Genomic DNA, 21,080 nt, shown 5'->3' on the forward strand with positions numbered 1-21,080 from the left:
CATGCAAATGGAAATTCGCTTAGTCTGCAGGTTTGCTGTGGGGGTATCTATTCTTGATGTGATTTCAAATTTGATCTGCTACATAAACTGAAATAGTTTCTGGAAACATTTGGTCAAGCAATTCGTACATGTGAAATACTACCAATTTTTCACGATCTTTTGATTGATTGTTGTATTTTTTTCTGAAGATTTCCAAGCTCTAATGAGCCACTCTTTAAACGTCAAGTAATTAGGAGATATGGAACGTTTCCTTGACTGTTTTACTTGTTTACTTGTAGAGTTGTATAATGTGCTGTTGTTGAGTTTTCCCTTGTTAACTGTAAAGTACGTTTTCCTGACGAGTACTTACTGTGTTATCACTTATTTCCTATACAGTCAGATAGGCAAGAATTGCAAATTCCCTTAGTGAAATTGTTTAATTTCATGTGACTGACAATAGTTATGGACTAACCAACCTAAGTAGACTTCTCATGCCATTGTAAGTTCTGAACCTTGTTTTATAAGTGTAGTTCATGTTGGTGACGTTGAGCGCTAGTGTTAACAAAACTTTGTTCACTTATTTTAGGGGTGGTTTTGTGATTTGTGATTTACTGTTTGGTTATAAACCCAGAAAAATGGTATATAATTAGATCATTTTATTTGGTTAAACTAGGGTTGAAATCACTTAAATACAAAGAAATAAATTGTAAACAAAAACACACCCTTTACAGGCTCCGGATGGAACTAATATAACAGCGGATGATCCAAAGGATGACAAAATATATTATTGCATGGTAGAAAAACTTTACCAAGAAACAAGAATGTTAACCATTATATACAGACTAATGTTTACAAATGTTTGATTTAGAGCAAAAGATTCAAAATGTAGTGCTGAAACAAAAATAATAACGAATATTAGTTAAATTACTTTCTATCATTTCAGCCTCTGGATTGCTTATATAATCAAATAAATAGTAAAGTCTTACCTTAGCAATCCTTATTGTGATTAATAATAACATTTGGTCTACCTAAACTTCCGACTGATGATGAACGTACGGGTTTGAAATTAATATCGGACCATCATAATAAGGATTGCTAAGGTAAGACTTTACTATTTATTTGATTAAATTACTTTCCCAGGCTTTGCTTTGCTCGATTCTTAAAGCCAACGATCTTTGTATATAATTTTCTATTGTCGAACTCTTTGAGGTTATTTATTAATTTTTTATGAGTAAAAAATACAGTAATAACGTCAATAAGAGAGAATTTCTATTTAATTTTTCGAAATTCAATAGTGAACTAAACTGGTTAAAACGGTTAATCTGTACAATAATTAGTGTTATTTGTTGCGTTTATTGTTGTGTTTGATTTAGATTCATTTAGACATAAATGAATAAATTGCACTGATGTTGAACTATGGTATTATATTCTTCGCTAGAGGAATATTTTCTTTGGTTCTTCATCAATTATTGTCGCCAAGTTTGACCTATGGTCCAATGTTTTAAGTTGTGTCTAGCATCTCACAGGCAATTATCATTCAATCTATCAATTTTGAAACTTTCGACTGGCGCCCTCGATCGTAGACGGATGTTTAGATTGACAAAGCCCGATTTCACATGCGTATCCATTAAACTCATGTTGAAGAATATTCTTTGTGGTTTAACCTTTTTTATGGCCGGTATTACATTCCAAAATAATTTTATCTTATAAGCTTAAAAAAAATCAGAGACGCTGTTCAGGTTATTTTAATCCACGGTTTTTACTTTACTTCATCTCCTTCATAGATCGACGTTTTATTGTATATTAAATTTTGACATTTATATCTAGAACAGTTTTTTTTTACTACAGCCATTCATTAAACTTCAGACAATGTCTATGAAAAATGTACAAAATAGTTAATGCGTAAAAGTAGCACATAGATTCATTACAAGTAACGATTTAAAAGGATCGATGGGTTCATTAATGTCTTAATGTCCCATGCTTTTCTTGATTAATTGACAATTTTCTTGATTGTTTTGAGACAGGCATTACGAGTCATTCAGGTCAAATGCAATTGGTCGTATTAATATAAGACAAATGAAGGCGGCGACCTGGCTTCTAAATTCAATTTTCTAAAGCACTTTTACTTTTAGTCTGTAATAATATCGTAGTTACGAAGACAATGTATATCTGTAGAGTGTTCTCAGTTTTTTACAAATTAAGTGGATTCCAATTCTTTTCCTTAAAAATGTCGTGTTATAATAGTTAAAATTGTTTCATACTAAATGTGGGAAATTATATTTCAAATTAGGATAGTTTATTATTCAAATTAACTACACATTGAACATTTATGAGAAAATTTGGATTTTTGACAGATTTTCTCAAAAGCACTTACACGGTCGTATGAGTTGTGAACGTGTTCATTTTTTGAGCAAAGAAACAGCATTGTTACTAAACATATACAAAATAAAATCATATGGGTTTCGCCATAATGATTATCGATAGGATTCTGTTGATCAAATTAATTTTCATTAACTAATTTTCACAAACGATATATACCTGAGAGGTGTTCTATTAATATGATAAAAACAAAATTTTCAATATTTTCGTATGCAACCGACTTTAAGAAACATTCACATCCAAGTATAAATATTTTGTATATGATCTACGAAACGAAATCATCCCGTGTTCATTTTACTCACTGCGACAACATACACAACTTGAAAGTTACTTGAAACATCAAATAGCTCTTGATCGCGGACGTCAGCCAAAGACCGAGTAGAGACATGAGTAGGTCGATCGCAATCGTTGTCACTCCGATCTCGTTCCATCGGATACCCGATTGCCCTGACATGCGATTAGTTGACCTATCTGTGAAGTGTGTACCTGTAGCAGAGTGTGATGTATTGCAGTCGTATTGGCGACGCAGGTAAGTAGGCCTATGGGCGTAGGCGAGAATGGCGAGAAGATATCGGGCGAGGAGGGCGTGGCACGACAGCAACTGGGTCTACGGGCCGAGGACCCTGAACTTGGCATTATTGTCACTTTCGGCCCCCGACACTACCAGAACAACGACGGAGTAACAACATCATCGATGCAGATAAGGAGATTTAAACATTCAGGGGATGGAGGGGGCACTCAGGGTCCGGTCTCCTTTCCACCAACTTAAGGTGTCATTTGATGACTCTTAAACATTCTTGTCTCCATGTTTGATGAATTAGAATATATAAAGGTCAACTTACATTTTCTATCTTCAGTCCTCTAGATTATCAGGTGGGTCTTAGGGGGGATCTTCCAAATCGGTACTAGAACCTTGTCAACGGAGGCTACGGGGGATGTCCCACACCCTCAAGGAAAGAGGGGTTCTAGGACCAAGGGAGGCTACGGGGGATGTCCCCCACCCTCAAGAATAAAGGGGGTCAGGGTACCCCTGAATTCTCCTGGAAAATTTGTTATTTTTATTGCCGTTAGGGACTTTCATAAGCCATTAACGTCTAGAACTGTATCCAAACCCTCCGTTAAGTTTTTGGACGAAATTTATGTTTAACTTTTTTCCTGGGTAGTTCCTGTAGCTCCCCTTGGAAATGTGACTGACAAATCTTCATTCGTAGATTAAGCGACCGGTAACATTACTGAATTCTGAATTGTCTCAACTTAGCCTCTGAGGATGTCACATAGTCGTTTTTGTAGTGAAAATGCCGATTTTCCGTGTCTCTCTTCGGAAAACTGAATTTAGTATTCGATTACTAGTATCGGGTCGAGTATTTTACCCATTGTAAAATCTTACTCCAAATTTAGAGTTTGATGTCGGATTTGAAAATGGGTTATTCTACCCGAAGTTAGTAGTCCCCGCTGGAGAATATAACAAATAGCTTTTCCCTTCATGGGAAGTTCCCTAAAAGGTTGAATCCGGGCAAGGCACGCTTCCTTATGTGTTCCTTTGGTGTGGGGGTTTTCAGGACATTAAACTATTTTAAAGGAATTCGGCTAACACCTCACAAAATTTCTTCTGGTTCCAGTTCTGTGTTTAATACTTCGTGAAATCATTCAAAGTCGAGTGGGAGGTGCATACTGCAGTCACCACGCATGAGACTAAATTCCAAAATAGTAATGGTATGATATTCATTCATGATTTTACTAATTTCAATTTCATAACCGTTACCCTTTGCCCTTCAGAATAATTATCCTTTAGTACGTAATGTAAAATGCATCATAATATATGGTAATGGTTTACGTTTCTATAAAAGTTTATGTATTGCGTTTGTCCATGCTACGTAGCGTACTCATTGAAGATCTCAGTAATATTCGTTCCAAAAAACGTTCTTTATTCCTTATTTGTTATTCGTATTTCGACATTTTCTCCATATTGTGAAGACAAAATATAAATAGCCTAATTATAATTCATTCGCCATAATATAGCGACACAACCTTGGTGATTGCGGGGATTTTAACCCAGGTACTTGCTCTATGTCTATTACAACTGTGTCTGAGTTCTTCTATCAACTTTCCTTGCACACTCAATATTGTCATAAGTATTTATAGTTTCAACAAATTTACCAACACGCATATACTTAAGTTATTATTTAATAATTACCCAGACACGACCAACTAATAAACCTTGTATACATGTTTTGTTTCTAAGAAGCCTTAGCATTCATATTTTTTCAGTTGAATCTATTCTTAGTATTAATGGCTTTATTCGAAGATATTTTATTGTTTGCACAAGTCAGATGAAATGTGTGAACTACCGAATTGTCGTAAAGATATTTGTATATATAAAATGTTCAAGAGTACCGACGTAGAATTAACTAACCGTTTCTACCTGTTAATTTTCTTATCTCTGGAAACCTTCCAAAGTGTTCCTATTACTGTTTTGGAGTGTGTCAAAAAGCAATCAACAGTTTTGTTTAAGGCCACTATGTCGTAGTTGAGTGATAACGTTGAAATATTTTAACTTTTTATGCTGTGTATTTCAATGACGGATATGAAGTGAAAATAATTATGCATTAAAGGGGTTTTTCCGGTTCCATGTGGAGTACAAATTTACATTCGATCTTCTTTACTTTTCTATTTATTTTTTTTTTTGTTCATTCATGCCATCTAATCTTGTAATGTCATATATTTTTCTCGTGTGATGTTTTTATTTCTGATTGCATCATAACCCCCTATGACATGTTATGACCTATTCTTTCCCTGTTTGTAATCAAATATGTAATATACTGCCATAGCAAACTAATGAATTAGCTACAAATCGTCACAAATAGTACAATAAATCACTTTGGTGCTATATTAAACGATGCCACTTCACGAAATCACAAAAATATAACCACTGTCTATTACAGTTATTACATATAATATATTATTTACGTTACTGTTATATTCAATAGTATATTACGTTACTTGTCTGGAAAATAGGTTTACCGGACGAGAATGGTTGTTCCCGCACGAGACGACACATTTTGTACGAGTGACGTTCGATATTTTTAGCAATACTACTCTAAACTAAACTAACAATAAATTTCCCAAAAAAAAAAAAAAATACAAAAAACTACAAATCCGTTATATATTCCCATCGAAAGCACTTCTCATAACTTCTAAAAGAGGTTATGTCATCGTTTATTGATTTAATGACTTATTGCCAAATTATAATCAGCTGGTGTCTGGGTAAAAACTCATTGCAGTACAGTTGTAAGAAACCCCGTTTGATTGAGCAGGCGGCAAACATTTGTTTTCCGCACTAATTTCATGTGTGGAATGTCTGTTAAAACAGTATAGTGTGGCGAAAATAATATTACAGTATAGAATATTTGAAAAAAACATAATATATAATATTCGAAAATATAATTTTAAGAAAATGTATCTCAATTTGGTAATGTGAAACGTAAAAACCAGAAAGATGATAAATAATTGTCACACAAATTCCGCCCAATACGACTATCCGGAGTAGTTCATTACTGTATTTCTCAAACAAATTTTCACACACCAAGGATAAAAAAATAGTTTATATATGCTGTCCAATCTTACAGAAGCTATACGAAACATAAACACCCCCCTCCACGCCCTCCACATCGGGCTACCGGTTTTAAAAGACATATTAGACTAATGTTTCCCCGGTAGCGAAGGCAACTTATCGAACGTTATCTAGAAAGTTGGCCTTGTATGTATAACCCCAATATTAGGCTATGCTCATAAGGCGCCCAGGCCTAGTATATTATACGAACCCAAGTAGCTAAACAATAATATTCCAAAAACCTTCACGAAATTCGTTTTTAATAATTAAAATATTTAATATAACTGTAGGATACCAAACAGCATTAGACCATATATAAATTATTTATTTATTTTATTTGCTGCGTAGTTGATTATTTGGCATTATAATGTTTAAGTTAAGTGTGGAATCAATAAAATTTACTCAGTACGATATTATTAGCAATATGAAAGTACGTACTGTTTTAAAAATTTTCTTCAGGATTTTGTAGTTTTAAGAATATTTTTTTTTGTTCTGTTGTAATTGAACATGTTTGTTGTAACTTTTTTACGCCACAGAAGTAGTAACGAGTGTTTTTATGGGGTTTTATTTAGCATTTGGTAGTTTAAATCCGTTATTTATGCCTTAAGATGACATTTAATCAGCCAATCGATAGAATGTAATTTAAATGTGATAGCTAGCGAACATCGCGATATTATGTCAGGGTCGTGAAGATTTGTCTTAATTACTTCGTATTTGATCTTGCTGATAGCAAAAATATGTTATAATTATACCATTTAATCTCTACTCCAATGAATAGATAGTGACATCTTAAACAATTTGTAAACTTGTGAAATGTCTGTTAAGATTTTTTTATTTGATCTTTCACAAATATTTAACAGAAGGTTTTATGTTTTTACCATTCCCTAACTACAAAGGTTATACAGGGTGATTGATATAAGTGTGCCAGCCGTTTTATTCGAAATCCATAAGAGATATAAAAAAAGTTAAATGGTAAGTGCCTTGGACTTTTTATTAAAAAAATTGTAGTAAAGCCGAAAAAAATATTTTAGCCGCCATTTTTCCAATATGGTCGCCAACTTTTATTTTTCTTATGGAACTCCCTGTATTTTATGATGTATTCTGGTAGAAAATGTAATTCTAAGACGATTTTATTCTTGTGTTTTTCTTCATAAACCTAACCGTTTCAAAGATAATAATGGTTTAATTTGTGAAATTTTGAATGGTTTTCGAATAAAACAGCTGGCATGCTTGCTTAGGCCTTTATCGAAACTCTTTCACATGCAGAAAATTTCAAAACTTTAACCATAATTATCTTTGAAACGGTTAGGTTTATGAAACAAATCACAAGAATAAAATCGTCTTAAAATTACATTTTCTACCAGAATACATCATAAAATACCATAAGAAAAATCAAAGTTGGCGGCCATATTAGAAAAATGGCGGCTAAATTTTTTTTTTACTTTACTACAATTTTTTAAATAAAAAATCCAAGGCACTTATTATTTAACTTTTTTTATATCTCTTATAGTTTTTGAATAAAACGGCTGGCACACTTATATCAATCACCCTGTATATTCTACTGCAACTATGCAGTCTATTTTACTACGCTAAAATACTTCGCAAGTATTCCTGTTAGGAGTCATGTAGTCAAAATATGTTTTATACTTCATGTTTAAGGAAACATTCGGTGGTATTTTTTTACTATATTTTTATATTGGGGTTAAGAAGTAAAATATTGACATCAAAATTAAATCACGCCATGCTTACATAATCCCCTAATTAAAGAAGTAGCCAACGAGCACTAATATTACTGAAATCTGGAATGCTGACCTAATTTAAGATAAGTCCGCGGTTTCATAGAGATAGGTTTACTAATTATGTACTTAAACATGTTATTTACCCATTGTATTCTCCCAAGCTGCCCATTCATACCCTACATGTCACATTAACAAGACAAATTAGGTATGGAGTTAATACAAAAACTGGTTGTGCTTATACAAAGTTATAATGGTGTATAAATCAATAATATTTGCTGTATGTGTTAGATTTATCTAAAACATGGTACAGTTACCATGTTTGTATTAAACATGGTGTCATTATACATTCCTATATACTCTCCAAATTTGGATTTACTGTATGTATTTTTTAGCTCCATTCAAACAGATTTTATAAAAATCCCCGAGAGTAGTTTTCCATTTGTGTTTTAAAATCGTAACGAATGCGTTTTTGCAAATTATTTTGTAATTCGTTCAATAATGAACTCTTAAATTTACTCCAAATACAGTAATCCATTGTTATACCTTCATACCATAAGCCATATTTTAATCTTTAGAGAAATTACCTCGCAAAACGGCTAAACCAAAAATCTGAATTTAATTCTAACCTCTTTCACAAGTGTTTGTTACATAATAAATTTCAATACATGAGTTTTCTTTATTGTTTTAAAACGCCAATTGTAATAATTTTCCAATCAGCTGATTATATTAATTTATTGTTGCCAAGCATCTGTTAAGATCACGTGGCATCTTTTCTGCTTGTAAGAAGATTTTTTGTTTGTTTTAAAACATAGTAACTAACATGATAGTTCATTATTAGGGCCTGAGGTGATTCTTTTCTAGACGAGCTCATTCAATAAACAAAGCGAAGACGAGTTTGAATATGAACTGATTGTAGCCAGCGAGGCTAAATAGGCTACATTTCTGGCCCGTGTGATGTACAGTATTTTGTTAACTATACTATAAGTTTACTGATTTTAGGTAGACAAACATCTGTTACCGTTATTTAGAAACACATATTCCTCCGCCAACAAAATAAATCTAATTTTGTCAAATTTGTCTAAATGTCGATAACATGTAAATTTTTATGTTGAAGTGAAACACAACGTGACTATGGTGAAAACATTTTGATAACGATTAAATATTATTTTTATCAATCAGGACTATTTCCTTCCGCATATGATTATTGTATACTTCATACAACAAATTTCAACTACATGATAAAAGAAATATAACGAGTTTGGATGGGTACTGCATTCAAACATATTATTTTTTAATCTACCATTTGAAGTAAGTTATTAAGTACAGTTTACAGAGTACTATTAATTTCTATTCCGTTGTCCGAGTTTGCAATAGATCAAGATCCCTGCGTTGTTCTGTCTCCTGTCCTAGGGAGGATTAAACTTTATGTTAAACACAATGTCCTCCTAGCTCCTGTCCTAACGTGTGTAGTACGTGTCCTCCGCCCCCCCCCCCTGCACATGTCCATTACAGTCTTTAAAATTGGTTAATTAGTAAATATTCTATAACGTTCTAAGTAACTTAGGACATATTATTCTTATAACAAGACTAACTAAAAGTAGTAGTAAGTAGTAAAAGTAGTAGTAGTAGTAAAGTAGTAAAGTAAAATATTAAGGTTTAAAGAGGTATTTCAACTAGATACGTTAAAAAGATCGCTCGAGACATTTCATACAATCAAATGATAGCAAACAAATTTCAATGTCAGTGAATTTCAAACAAGTACACCTGATGTCCTCGACTCCAGCTGATTATTTTTCGCCCTAGGGCACTTCTTTATTTCCACAACGCATGTATTAACCGTTTTTGCTGCAGCATAGGCCTACTAAAATAGCATATTTTTCATTTCACCACTAGGGCTTTATACTTTATATGTGGAATAAGTATTACTCCTCCGCCAACACCACCATTTATTTATAGGTATTAATTTATGAAACTAATTATATATGCATGTGTCTAAATGTTGTAAAAGTTGTATATATTGAGTAAAATATAGGTTTATAATATTACACGATGATAAACGCAAATACGAGTTTATAACGACTCTTTAGCCCCGTAAAGTATGTATTGAAAACAGCTGATTTTGCAGCAGTATGACGGGAAACAATTATGTCCACGGCTTTAAAGGAGATTGATATTGATATTTATTCATAAACGGAACATTATTGTATTGTAAATTGTAAAGCCTGTTTTCTTGCGTTTCATATTTGTATTTTCATACTTTTATTTTATGATAGATCGTACAGAGAGCGTTTTGCACTTTGTACGACATTGTACCAGAGAACAATATGTATAATAGTTGGTATAATACCGGATGTCCCGTAATACTCACCCCTGGTTAATTTTTGAACGGCTACATGTATTTAAACGAGCTTTGATACACGTTACTAGGGTAATGTAAAGTACTTTTTGGTGGTGTTTTGAAATTCACCCCCCACGCTTAATGGATTGCTGGGGGTAACTTACAAATTTTAAATAGCAACCCCTATCAAGTAGTAGGCCTACATCATTTTAAAAAGAAAATTATCGCCTTAAATCAGACTTTTATATGACAATAAAAAAAAGTTATAACAAGAAATTTTAGTTAATTTAACTGGAAACATTCCATCACTTTTATTTGTTCATGGCTGTAAATTTTCAAATAACCTTCAGTACACGTGACCATAGTAATGCCACACACTTTTTAACATGATATATTTCATCACCCGTCCCCAAATAGGGGTTGGTATTAAAAAAACAAAACCCCACCAGCAACCCCTACAACAATATATACCACCAAATATACAAGGGAGTACGTCAATTTATGATATAATTATATAAGAATATCACGGGAAGTCTGAGATTGTATAAGGTACCAGCTCAAATCAATACTTATAAAATTAAACGAAATAGCGAAAAATAATACTTAACGCGATAGCAGTTAGATTTTACCAACAGAACAATTGCTGTAATTACGGTTAATGTGGTGTTCATGGACTGTTTACTTCTCTATTCATCAAAACTCGAGACTTAACGGCCAATGTACAGATTACTCTTATAGCAGAGATAACCGGCGTGTCTTGCAAATGCCCTGATCGGCACGCTCAGCTCTGCACTCTGCACTTCTAGGCGAGGTCACTACACGGTTATGTTGCTCTAGGGATGATTGTGAACATTTTATATCACGATTAGTATAAATGGTTTATAAACTTTTGGATCTGAAATCCGATCCTGCGCTCTGGTGAAAAAGTATCTAAAACACAACAAATTTACTACAAAACACCCAGCAAAAAAGTACAACAACAATCATGAGAAATGTAACTTTAATCAAAACAAGAGTAAAAATACCCCGTTGCAGCAAACCTGCATACTAATCGAATTTCCGTTTGTCTATAATTCTATTTAAGTAAAATAGTTTAGTATATACCTAATTAATATTAAATAGTTTTTCTTTCTATAAAATAGTTCCTAAATTGTCAGACTTATACCCTACCTAAATATTATTAGGTTTAATTAGAACCATAGATAAAAAGGATTATAGACATATCTATGTTTATGTTTAATGTTTATTGCAATATTTCTCCCCTTAGGCTGACATTACATGACACATATTGTATATCATTTTAAAGCTTAAAATGTGGAGATGTTTTTTATACTATTTGACAGTTTTTAACACGACTTGATAACAAATTTTCTTAAGCGAGTTGTAGCACCCTTTTTATAGATTTTTCAAAATTTGTTATTTAAGTCAAATTCACAAACTTTTGAATGGGTTAAGCTGTACCATATTATACGGTTCCTGTTAGAAAATTTAATGAAAATTCTAAAAATGCAATTGAAAATATCATTATGTAGGTTAAAAGTTGAGAAATATGAGATTTTATCAGGCAATGTCAAGAAATTTGGAAAAATCTAAAAATGGCTGTTGCCGGAAGTTATAGTGAGATATAACTATCCAAATTGCGTATTTTTATAGCAATTTGCGTGCATAATAATGCCTTAAAATATTTGACACTGACTACCAAACACTCTGTATATGTATTGTATATATGAATTTGAAAACCGATTGTATTTTGACCCCTTGGTACATCCATACCAAAAGCAAATCGGTCCCATGACTAGGTATTACCATGTAACCTACGGTAATAGTTTCCTGTATGGGAAATTCGCTAAAACCAAATTAACATTGTCTTTGACTTCTGAGAACCCAAAAAAAATACAGTGGTCTCAGACCTATTGATCTTATCATGAACACACAGTGGTTCAAGACCAGAGTAGTCTTATTATGGCAACTCTGAGTGTGTGGCAATATTTATCTCTCAAGCTTGTCTGTGAGAGACAAAGTTACAAACTGTATTTTCTCATGAGCCACATTTTGTCCTCAGTGAAAGTGACAAGAAGATCTAGGCTACATGTAAGACCCTACACTGGCTGAGAGAACTTGATAACATTATCTTCACACTTTTACAATCCTCCATTTACCACCAAGAATTATCTTTACTGGCTTTTACTGCAAAATATATGAATTTTCATCTTTCCCTCCATAGAATGTCTTCTAGTTGAAACTACACACTTATATATGTGCGTTTTTAATCCTTGAAGTGTGTTTTCACAGATACAGATTATTTTGACTGTTGTACCCAAATTACTGAATACCAAAACTGACTTTTTAGATTTCATTGACCTTTTCAACATAAGGTATACAGAAAGACATTTTTAGATGCTCTTAGAGTAGAATTTGTAGGACTGCTTTTTGTTTCAATGCACACATTTGAATTATACATCTATTCAAGTTGGATATACATTATCAATAATTTTGTACCTAATTTCAAATTATGATTCACTAATCCACACAGGTGTTATGTTGAAAACGCTTAGAGATTTTAGCCACATTTTCCACAGGAAATAACAATTTTTCAAATATTTCACCACTTGAATTGTCTCTTCACACATTGTTGATTGAAGTTCCCAAAGTTGCAGTGTTTCACAAGTGAGCTTCAAACAGATTTTGCTTGCAACATCTTCCTGATGATTTATAATAGCAAGGCCACAATGCAAGCCCATGACTTGTATCTCATAACCCACAACTCCGCTTGCTTCATACAATTAGTGCCTCTTTAACAGCCGACTAATTTGCCCTATTGAGTATCACTGAACCACTACTTTTGGTTTCGGTCATTTTTGTCCATAGAACAAATTCTTAAGAGCGCTCAGCCTATAGAGAAGGTAATTTTAAATTCTAATTTTACTTGTTGGGTACAAATCCGGAGTTTTTCAAGTGTTTGGCAGAAGATTATTTGTATTTATGTAATGCGTTGGTAACTGAGTTTGATAAAAAGGTTTTAACTTGATCACTTTAGTTACTGAAACTATTAATATTTTTATAAGTTAGTGTTTTAAGGTATTTATTTTGTTGCAGGCAGAAGACTTGCTTGATGAACTCAACTTCGGCAGTCTTGGTTCAGAAAATGTAAAAACTGCTCAGTCTCTCAACCTGCCTTCAGATATTGATGTAAGTTTTATGTAACTATCATTTTATAAAAATACAATATTCACTTCCAAATATTACTTTATCTGACACATGTTTGAAAATGTTAAACACAGGAAACTAATTCTATAATACTGATAGATATTTGATACAATGATAAACATATTTTTAATTAATCGACTAAAGCTGCTGATGGTTTCAAATACTAATTTATTGAAAAATTAGTTTATTCTAACTTCCGGCTTTTGTCCAAAATTAACATCATGATGCTGACTAGCTTCGTTGCAAACGCAACATTATCAAAGCGTGAAACATGTCAAAACAAATACACAGAGTTGAGTCATGATAGCACTATCATTGTTAGTTTTATGTAATGTTTGTGTTTTATGTATATATTTATTTTGATGTTATGACGTGTTGCATTCTTTCACAATGTTGCGTTTGCAATGATACTACTCAGTATCATATTTGTTGATGGATATTTTGCATTATAGACGGAGGTTAAGAAGAAGAAACTTTACCTCACCAAATACTCTCTGAATTCTGTATTACATTTTGAATTTGTTGTAATTTTTCTGGCCTGAAATAGCTTTGCCCCAATGTTGAACTGCATGGTTGCCTTTTTTTCAAGTATTGTAGCTGTGGTTTGTGGAGATAGGTTTGATGTTTTGATATTTTTCGTGTGACAAACCGATTTAAAAATGAATAGTGAAGCAACTGTAAAAAGTTCAAGCTGTTTGAAAGAATATTTACATCTGGCCTGAGGGGACTTGCCAAGGATTGTTCTCATGAATCTTTTTGCCGGTAAAAATCTTACTAAGACATTCTCCTGATGTGTTGTTTTATCAGGCCAAAACACATAAATTCGGACAAGGGAAGACTGCCATAGTCTCTTATCCGTCTGAGGATAAAGAGATTGTAAGCCAGCAAGCCTTCCAATTATTTAAAATTTGATCTTCCCAATTTAGTCAGTTGTCCAGTATCACCCCCAGAGAGTCAGCAGTTTTGGATATTTCAAGCCAGATCTCCACTGGCTGTACAGTAACAATTCAGTAGCTCTACCCACATTTGTTTGCCATGATACCTTGTACCAAGACAAACGATTCTTATACAATACTCTTTTTGCAGGGCAATTCAGAAATGTTCCTAGAGCACTTGATAGCCCTGGGTAGTGCGGGCTCGACCAGTGGCAACAAGACTAGTCTATCATGTCCCGCGGACCTATCCCAGATCAAGCCCGAACATCTGTACTCAGAAGCAGATCTTCAGGCTGTTAAAGACCGCCAAAAGAAAGACAATCATAATATGAGTACGTATAGGTAGTGTATTTTAACGCTAAGGGATTTTATAATGCTAAAAGCAACAGTTAGTTATGTGGTTTTGTTGTGTTTTTCTAATTGAGTTGCTGTAAAGAGCTAATTATTGATTTATATATTTATAAATACACGATAAGATTTGTAGTATTTCAACTTGGTCACCAATCGACCTGTCAAGTTTTCCAGGTTTTCCTACATATTTTATCCATGTAGTTTAAGATCAAAAACTCTTTGAATTCTTCTATCTAAGATATAGACAATATAATGTAAAGTGCTCAGCTGTTAGACAATTCTTTGAAAATCAACCAAAGGTTTCCATACTGATTAGGTTGCAGTTTAAGATGAAAATGGAAGATGGCAAACATCTCTAATAATATACATTTTTGGATGTGCTATTACAATTGACCACTATTAAACTTATTTTAAACATAATCAATACAAATTATTTAAAACAGAACATTTTTATTCCAGTTGAAAGAAGAAGAAGGTTTAACATTAACGACAGAATAAAAGAACTGAGTACTCTCTTACCAAAAAGCAATGACCCGTGAGTATAATATATTCAGACCATAAACTAATAAAAAGTTCTCTATTGCATGGTACTTATTTTTTTCTAGTGAATTCTGATCCTTGAAGATATCAAATGTTTTCATGAGCTTCTTTCCATATGATTAACTATGTTTAAATTATATTCTCTATATGGACATTTTAAATTGTCTTCTCTCTTTGCTTACTGTATGTTATATAAAGTTTTTTCCAAGTGTTTCACTGAGAGGAGAAGTATAGTTATCAGGTATGCTAAGAATTTTATCAGACTGAAAGACAACATCTTTAGCTCGTTTGCTCTGTTATCATCGTGCTATGTGAAATCCTTTTACACACTTCTTGAAGTGTGAGTTCTGCTTTACTCTCTTTGTTGTATTATGTTGCATATGAAGCATTCTTCTTGTAACAAGAGTAAATGCTTTATATCAGATTAATACAATCATATATTGTTGCCTATTTAGTCATACGAGCCGCAGTTTTATCTACTTTTTGACGAAACTGTACCTTTAGACCTGTGTTTTTATTACTCTCACCTTTCTTAGTTTGCTGTTTTCAATGATCTGTTTTCACTGGTGATACTTAGATACAACAATTGTAACATTAATCTGTCCAATGTTAATCTTCCTGTAAGTTAAGTCCCTGAATATTGTGTTTTGATTGTGATTTTGTTGTGTTCCATTATGTTTTGTTTTGTTAGTTTATTAGCTCTAATTATTTTATGTGAATGTAAATTGGGTTGAGATTGTTTCAATAGATAAATGTAGTAAACCTTATTTACAAATAATCATAAATTTAACCTAAGGATTCAAAACCTGGCCAAATTGCATTTGATGATTGGAAATAAACTATAAAAATGTTTACTTTATCTTAATTAAAAAATGAAATAATCAGGTCAATCTTTAACCAATTCAAGTAACGGTTGGAATTGTACAGGAGTGTTCAAACAATCTAAAACTGTTTATTATTGTTTGTGTGTTTTGAGTTGAAATGTTAACAGTTTACAAAATGGGGGTGTTAATAAAAGGGCTTACTTGTATTCCACTGGACATGAAGTTTATTCACTTATTTTCTGTTGCCTTTAGATTCTTTGATGACTTTGTGGGAGATTTAAATGGAAAGTAAGTATTTATCATTCATAATTACTGTGAAAAATGAGTGGATTAAAAAGTAAATGATTTCCAAATCATTTCTAAATTCCTGGGCTACCCACTAATAGCTCTATTATTTTTATGTTTTATCATAGATTTTTTATCATTATTTTTATTATTGAATGTACTATGTCAATGATAAACCACACACTTCAAGGGGGTATTTTTATACTACAGTGCAGCTTGTTTATAACATTGAATATATAACACTATAGTGTTATTCAATGGTTTAAAGACCAGGGAAATAATGATGCTAGTATGCTACATCAAAGTTACACTCAAATTCAAGAAAATTAACGATGTAATATATATGCATGGAAAAAATTAATACTTTTAAAGGTATCAATAAAGTGAATAACCAAACATTTACTGATTTGTCTTGTCAGTGATCTTCATACTGTGAGTAGATTGAAACCTTCCATAGAATTTTCTTGATATCATGAGGTTTGGGATTTCACAAATGTTAAATCGTATGTTAACAATACTAAAACCCACATATTTGGCGAGACTTACATAACAACCAAGGCCATATAACCAAGCTGCACTGTAATATCTAGTTAGGAAAATGAACTAATTTGGCACTTCCAACCTAAAACTTATCGTGTGCGTTTATTTTGGCCAGGTTTTAAATCATAAGTCGCTGCCCTGATTGTTGTATTAATTATAAAAGTATACATCTAAAAAAGTATACATCTAGCCAGTATTCCTGAGGATTTCAAAATCTATTAAATATTACAGATTAAAATTTGATGGGTTAACCTTTTAACAGGAAAAGGCTAAAATAGTTAATATAAAATTAGAATAGTTTTCATGCACTCAACTATATTTTTTCTGTAGGGTTTAGTGGACCATTCATAATTTGAGTGTATGACATTTTTCTAATCTGCTAATGAGGGCTTTCTCAGTACATTCTGTGAGTTAATATTCCACAATTGACGGATTTTTAAATTGGAAAGTAATAAAAAGTTTAGGTATTATAATTGTACAAATTGGAGGTAGCCTTTTAGGATTGTTACAGATTTATGAAGTAGACTCAGAATCAATATTAACAATGCAAATACTGAAAATGTAACTATATCAACAATTTCTACTGCAATTGGCTTTGAATGTTTTATTACTGTTGCAGACATTTTGAGATCGTACGAGATGTGAGACAGAACAAAGGGACGATTTTGAAAATGTCAGTAGCTTATATAAAAACACTACAGAATGACCTACAAAAAACACGAAAAGTTGGTGAAGAACTCGCCTCACAAAACAGAGCTTTGATTCTTAAAGTTCAGGTAAGTCTATATGTACAGTTGTTAAAAAAATATATCATGAAACCATTTACAGTAGATTCATGAAACCATGTACCGTAGAAGTCCAAATATTCTCAAATTGCCTAGAAATAATAAAAAAAAAAAAACTTATAACCACAGTAATAAGAATTGTAATTAAAGAAGGCAGAAGCCGTGATAGGAGCAAAATTCAAAACCTCTCCCGCAGTCGTGTAGACATTGAGGTTGGCTTAAATTGAAGGAGAGAATGGTTCTGAAACTGTTTTTGTTTTGACTGTTGTCATTTATACTTATAAAGAATACCACCCACCTAACTGTGTAATTTAGTTAAAACTCATCTTGGTTTTACAGCAACTAGAGCAACATTTGGCCAAAGTGAACAGTCTAGAGAGCAACGAACTGTCGTGGCACTCAAACCACAGCAATGCCCTCAACAGCTACGCTAAACACGCTCCCATGCTCAACCCACCAGTAAGTACCAACACAAGCTAACCCATAGTATATAGAACAGTAGACAGCAACAAACTGTCGTGGCACTCAAACCACAGCAATGCCCTCAACAGCTACGCTAAACACGCTCCCATGCTCAACCCACCAGTAAGTACCAACACAAGCCATACCATAGTATATAGAACAGTAGACAGTAGACAGCAACAAACTGTCGTGGCACTCAAACCACAGCAATGCCCTCAACAGCTACGCTAAACACGCTCCCATGCTCAACCCACTAGTAAGTACCCACACAAGCCATACCATAGTATATAGAACAGTAGACAGCAACAAACTGTCGTGGCACTCAAACCACAGCAATGCCCTCAACAGCTACGCTAAACACGCTCCCATGCTTAACTCACCAGTAAGTACCCACACAAGCTAACCCATAGTATATAGAACAGTAGACAGCAACGAACTGTCGTGGCACTCAAACCACAGCAATCTGCTTAATCTGAAACCCAAATCAGGATACAATCAAATAACTCTTTGTCAAAGAGAAGAATACCTCCCTTCTGAAGCGTAACTGCGCCAGCGTTTTAGGATCAAGGTATCAGCTATGGTCACGGTGGACTGTAGTTCTACATAGTGTACCGCTAGATGAAAGGCAGAATGGGATACTCTCTGCTCGCTACTTTGTCTGGTTTACCTTCACCTCCGTCTTGAGCAGTGTTGTCTATCTCTCTCAAAACGATGTCTCGATTTGCTGATCAGTGAAAATTGTATTATCATTGTTGTCAGTCAGCATCCAATCGTCCACATCATTTTGAGAACATTTTGAATACTCAGTGTGCAATAGGGAGCTTCTATACAACCCCTGTTTCGCAACTAAGTGCTGAAGCAGTTTTAACATTATGATGTGTGTTACAGATGACCAGTGTGGAGAGTGCTAGCATCGGAGAGGGTTCTCCTCTGAGTCTCAGTGATGATCTCATGGATGATGATCATCCAGTGACAGGAGATCCGATGTTGTCTTCCCCCCACCACCTACCTCCGTCTCCGTCGCCGCCACCTGACACTTCCCATCTGGCCCACTTAGACGACATGGATATCGGACTGTGACCTCCGTGTTTCCTTCGTTGGTCTTGTAAATTACTGTTATCGTTTCATAGTCTATTTTTTTTTATCAGAGTATTGTTGTTGCAAACGGTGATAAAGGTTGGACTAAAAAATTTGTACTGTTATGTTTTTGTAACTGATTAGATTGTTTTTTGATGATCGCTGATCATTGTTGTTACTGGTCACTTATTTTGTTTATTTATTTTATTGTATGTTGAGTTTTGACATTTTATTCACTATTTATCAGATGAAAACTGCGATCGGCTTAGGAATCATTCCATTCAAAATTGATAAAACACCAAAAGTGTATTGAAAAGTTTTTTCTAGTTGTATGTATTAGAATTTGTAAGTTGTGTAAGCATGTATATAGTAGTACATAATATAGGAAATCAAATACATTCTCAGAATAAAACTGTTCTATATTTTCTCATTAGCTCTCTATCATAACCTTCAATCTGTATTTCTTCAGGTATTTTAATGGTTAAACCTATAGAAAATCTACCTACATCACATCACCTTTGTTTATGGGGTTTTGAAAGTATACAAGTCAATGGGAGTTCAGACTTTGCAAGTTAAGTTTAGCTAAAAAGTCATGAAATAAACTATCATTCATGAAACAGTACATTTAACTCATTATACGAGGGCTATTCAGAAAGAAAGGGACGTTTAGGTCTGACGCCTCTGAGCACGTGCCTGTTTGAACTTTCAAGTACAGATATTTTCGCCTCCTCCGTGACTATACAGCCGACACAGCAGAAATATTATCGTGCTGTCCATTGATGCAATATTCAAGCTGTAAATATGTGCTGTAAATCAAAATCCCGCTAGTTGGGAGGTGCGGTCTTAAGACTCAAAACTTAGACATTTGTTTTTGTATGGAAACAACATACTGAATTAAATTTCTGTTCAGAAGTGGGGCAATCGTCATCTGATTTATAAGTGTGCAATTGGCACATCTAGTAGTGGAGTCAAATGGAAACCTTCTTTATAGTTTCCATAGTTGACCCTTAAAAAAAGCTTTGAATAAATCATGTAGATAATTAATTTAATCAGATTTATAACACAACATCATTGGCCCAATTAGATAAAGTAGAAAGATTAGTCCAAAAGAGGCACTTTTTAGTTTTTACAATTATTTAAAAATTTAAATTGAGCAAAAATTTGTTTAAATACCCCTGCTGCAGCAAATCTGCAGACTAAGCGAATTTCAATTTACCAGTATTGGATTTTAAATTAAATCTATTTAAATAACATTATGTTTAACAAGTACCTAGGTTTGCTGCCACAGGGAGGGTAATAAAATATGTTTTTAGTAAAACATGAATAGCTTAGTATAGAATAAATGAAGTTTCCAAGTTTGATAAAAATGTATCCATAACTACAACAGTTTACTTATTCTCCATAAGAATAAAATGCAAATTTCAAATTTACAATTTATTCAATTTTATCCGTAACCAATAACCGCACAAAAGCACTCCAATATACTAAATTATTTATTTTTTAAGCTCTTTGAAATGGTGAAAAGAGAAATTGAAAAATTTTATGTTTTGAGGGTAAAAAATTAGAAAACCCAATTTTTATCCCATAAAACACCCTTAACTTTGTGACATATAGCTTACAATGTTCATATAGCCCGATCTTGCTGGTTTGTGAACTCATTCGAGTTTATCTTGCCCTACACCTTCAAGCCAAATTTAATCAAAATTGGAAAGAAATTACTCAAGTTTTCGGGTTCACGGACGTATATGGAGCGGCATGGTTATTAATCACTCTGTTCAACAAGGACTGGACTCATACAATCTTTTTTCACTTATAAATAAACTGTGTTTTTTTCTTTCATGTTGTCACAAATACTGGAGACTGTGACATGGTTAAAAGGTGAATTCAATTTGTGATGTAAAAAAAAATTATTTAGGGAATAGTCATTATTTTATATACAGGGTGTCCCTCGAGAGGTGTCTCAAATCGATTACTGGAAAACGGCTTAACGTACAAGGATGAAATAAAATTATTTCCAACTAAATCGACC

The 21,080-nt window shown here is 33.2% G+C and overlaps 1 protein-coding gene across 3 annotated transcripts in view; it reads left to right on the forward strand.

Annotated features, from left to right (window-relative positions):
• LOC128998747 (microphthalmia-associated transcription factor-like) overlaps nt 1–19,481 on the forward strand; it is an 89,894-nt gene extending 70,413 nt beyond the window's left edge. For 2 of the 3 annotated variants that reach the window (XM_054425078.1, XM_054425079.1), the window contains exons 4-10: nt 13,142–13,234; nt 14,339–14,519; nt 14,998–15,073; nt 16,155–16,190; nt 17,347–17,503; nt 17,852–18,097; nt 18,863–19,481. In XM_054425078.1, the coding sequence (XP_054281053.1) occupies nt 13,142–13,234; nt 14,339–14,519; nt 14,998–15,073; nt 16,155–16,190; nt 17,347–17,503; nt 17,852–17,992 (684 nt within the window). In that variant the 3' untranslated portion in view covers nt 17,993–18,097; nt 18,863–19,481. The remainder of the gene's footprint in view (nt 1–13,141; nt 13,235–14,338; nt 14,520–14,997; nt 15,074–16,154; nt 16,191–17,346; nt 17,504–17,851; nt 18,098–18,862) is intronic. The other variant, XM_054425080.1, reaches the window with a different exon arrangement.
• The last annotated feature ends 1,599 nt before the right edge of the window (nt 19,482–21,080 follow it).

Source organism: Macrosteles quadrilineatus, unplaced genomic scaffold (genome assembly GCF_028750875.1).
Source record: "Macrosteles quadrilineatus isolate MER2022 unplaced genomic scaffold, UCM_ALF_1.0 Scaffold_7__1_contigs__length_78375512, whole genome shotgun sequence".
Taxonomy (NCBI): domain Eukaryota; kingdom Metazoa; phylum Arthropoda; class Insecta; order Hemiptera; family Cicadellidae; genus Macrosteles; species Macrosteles quadrilineatus.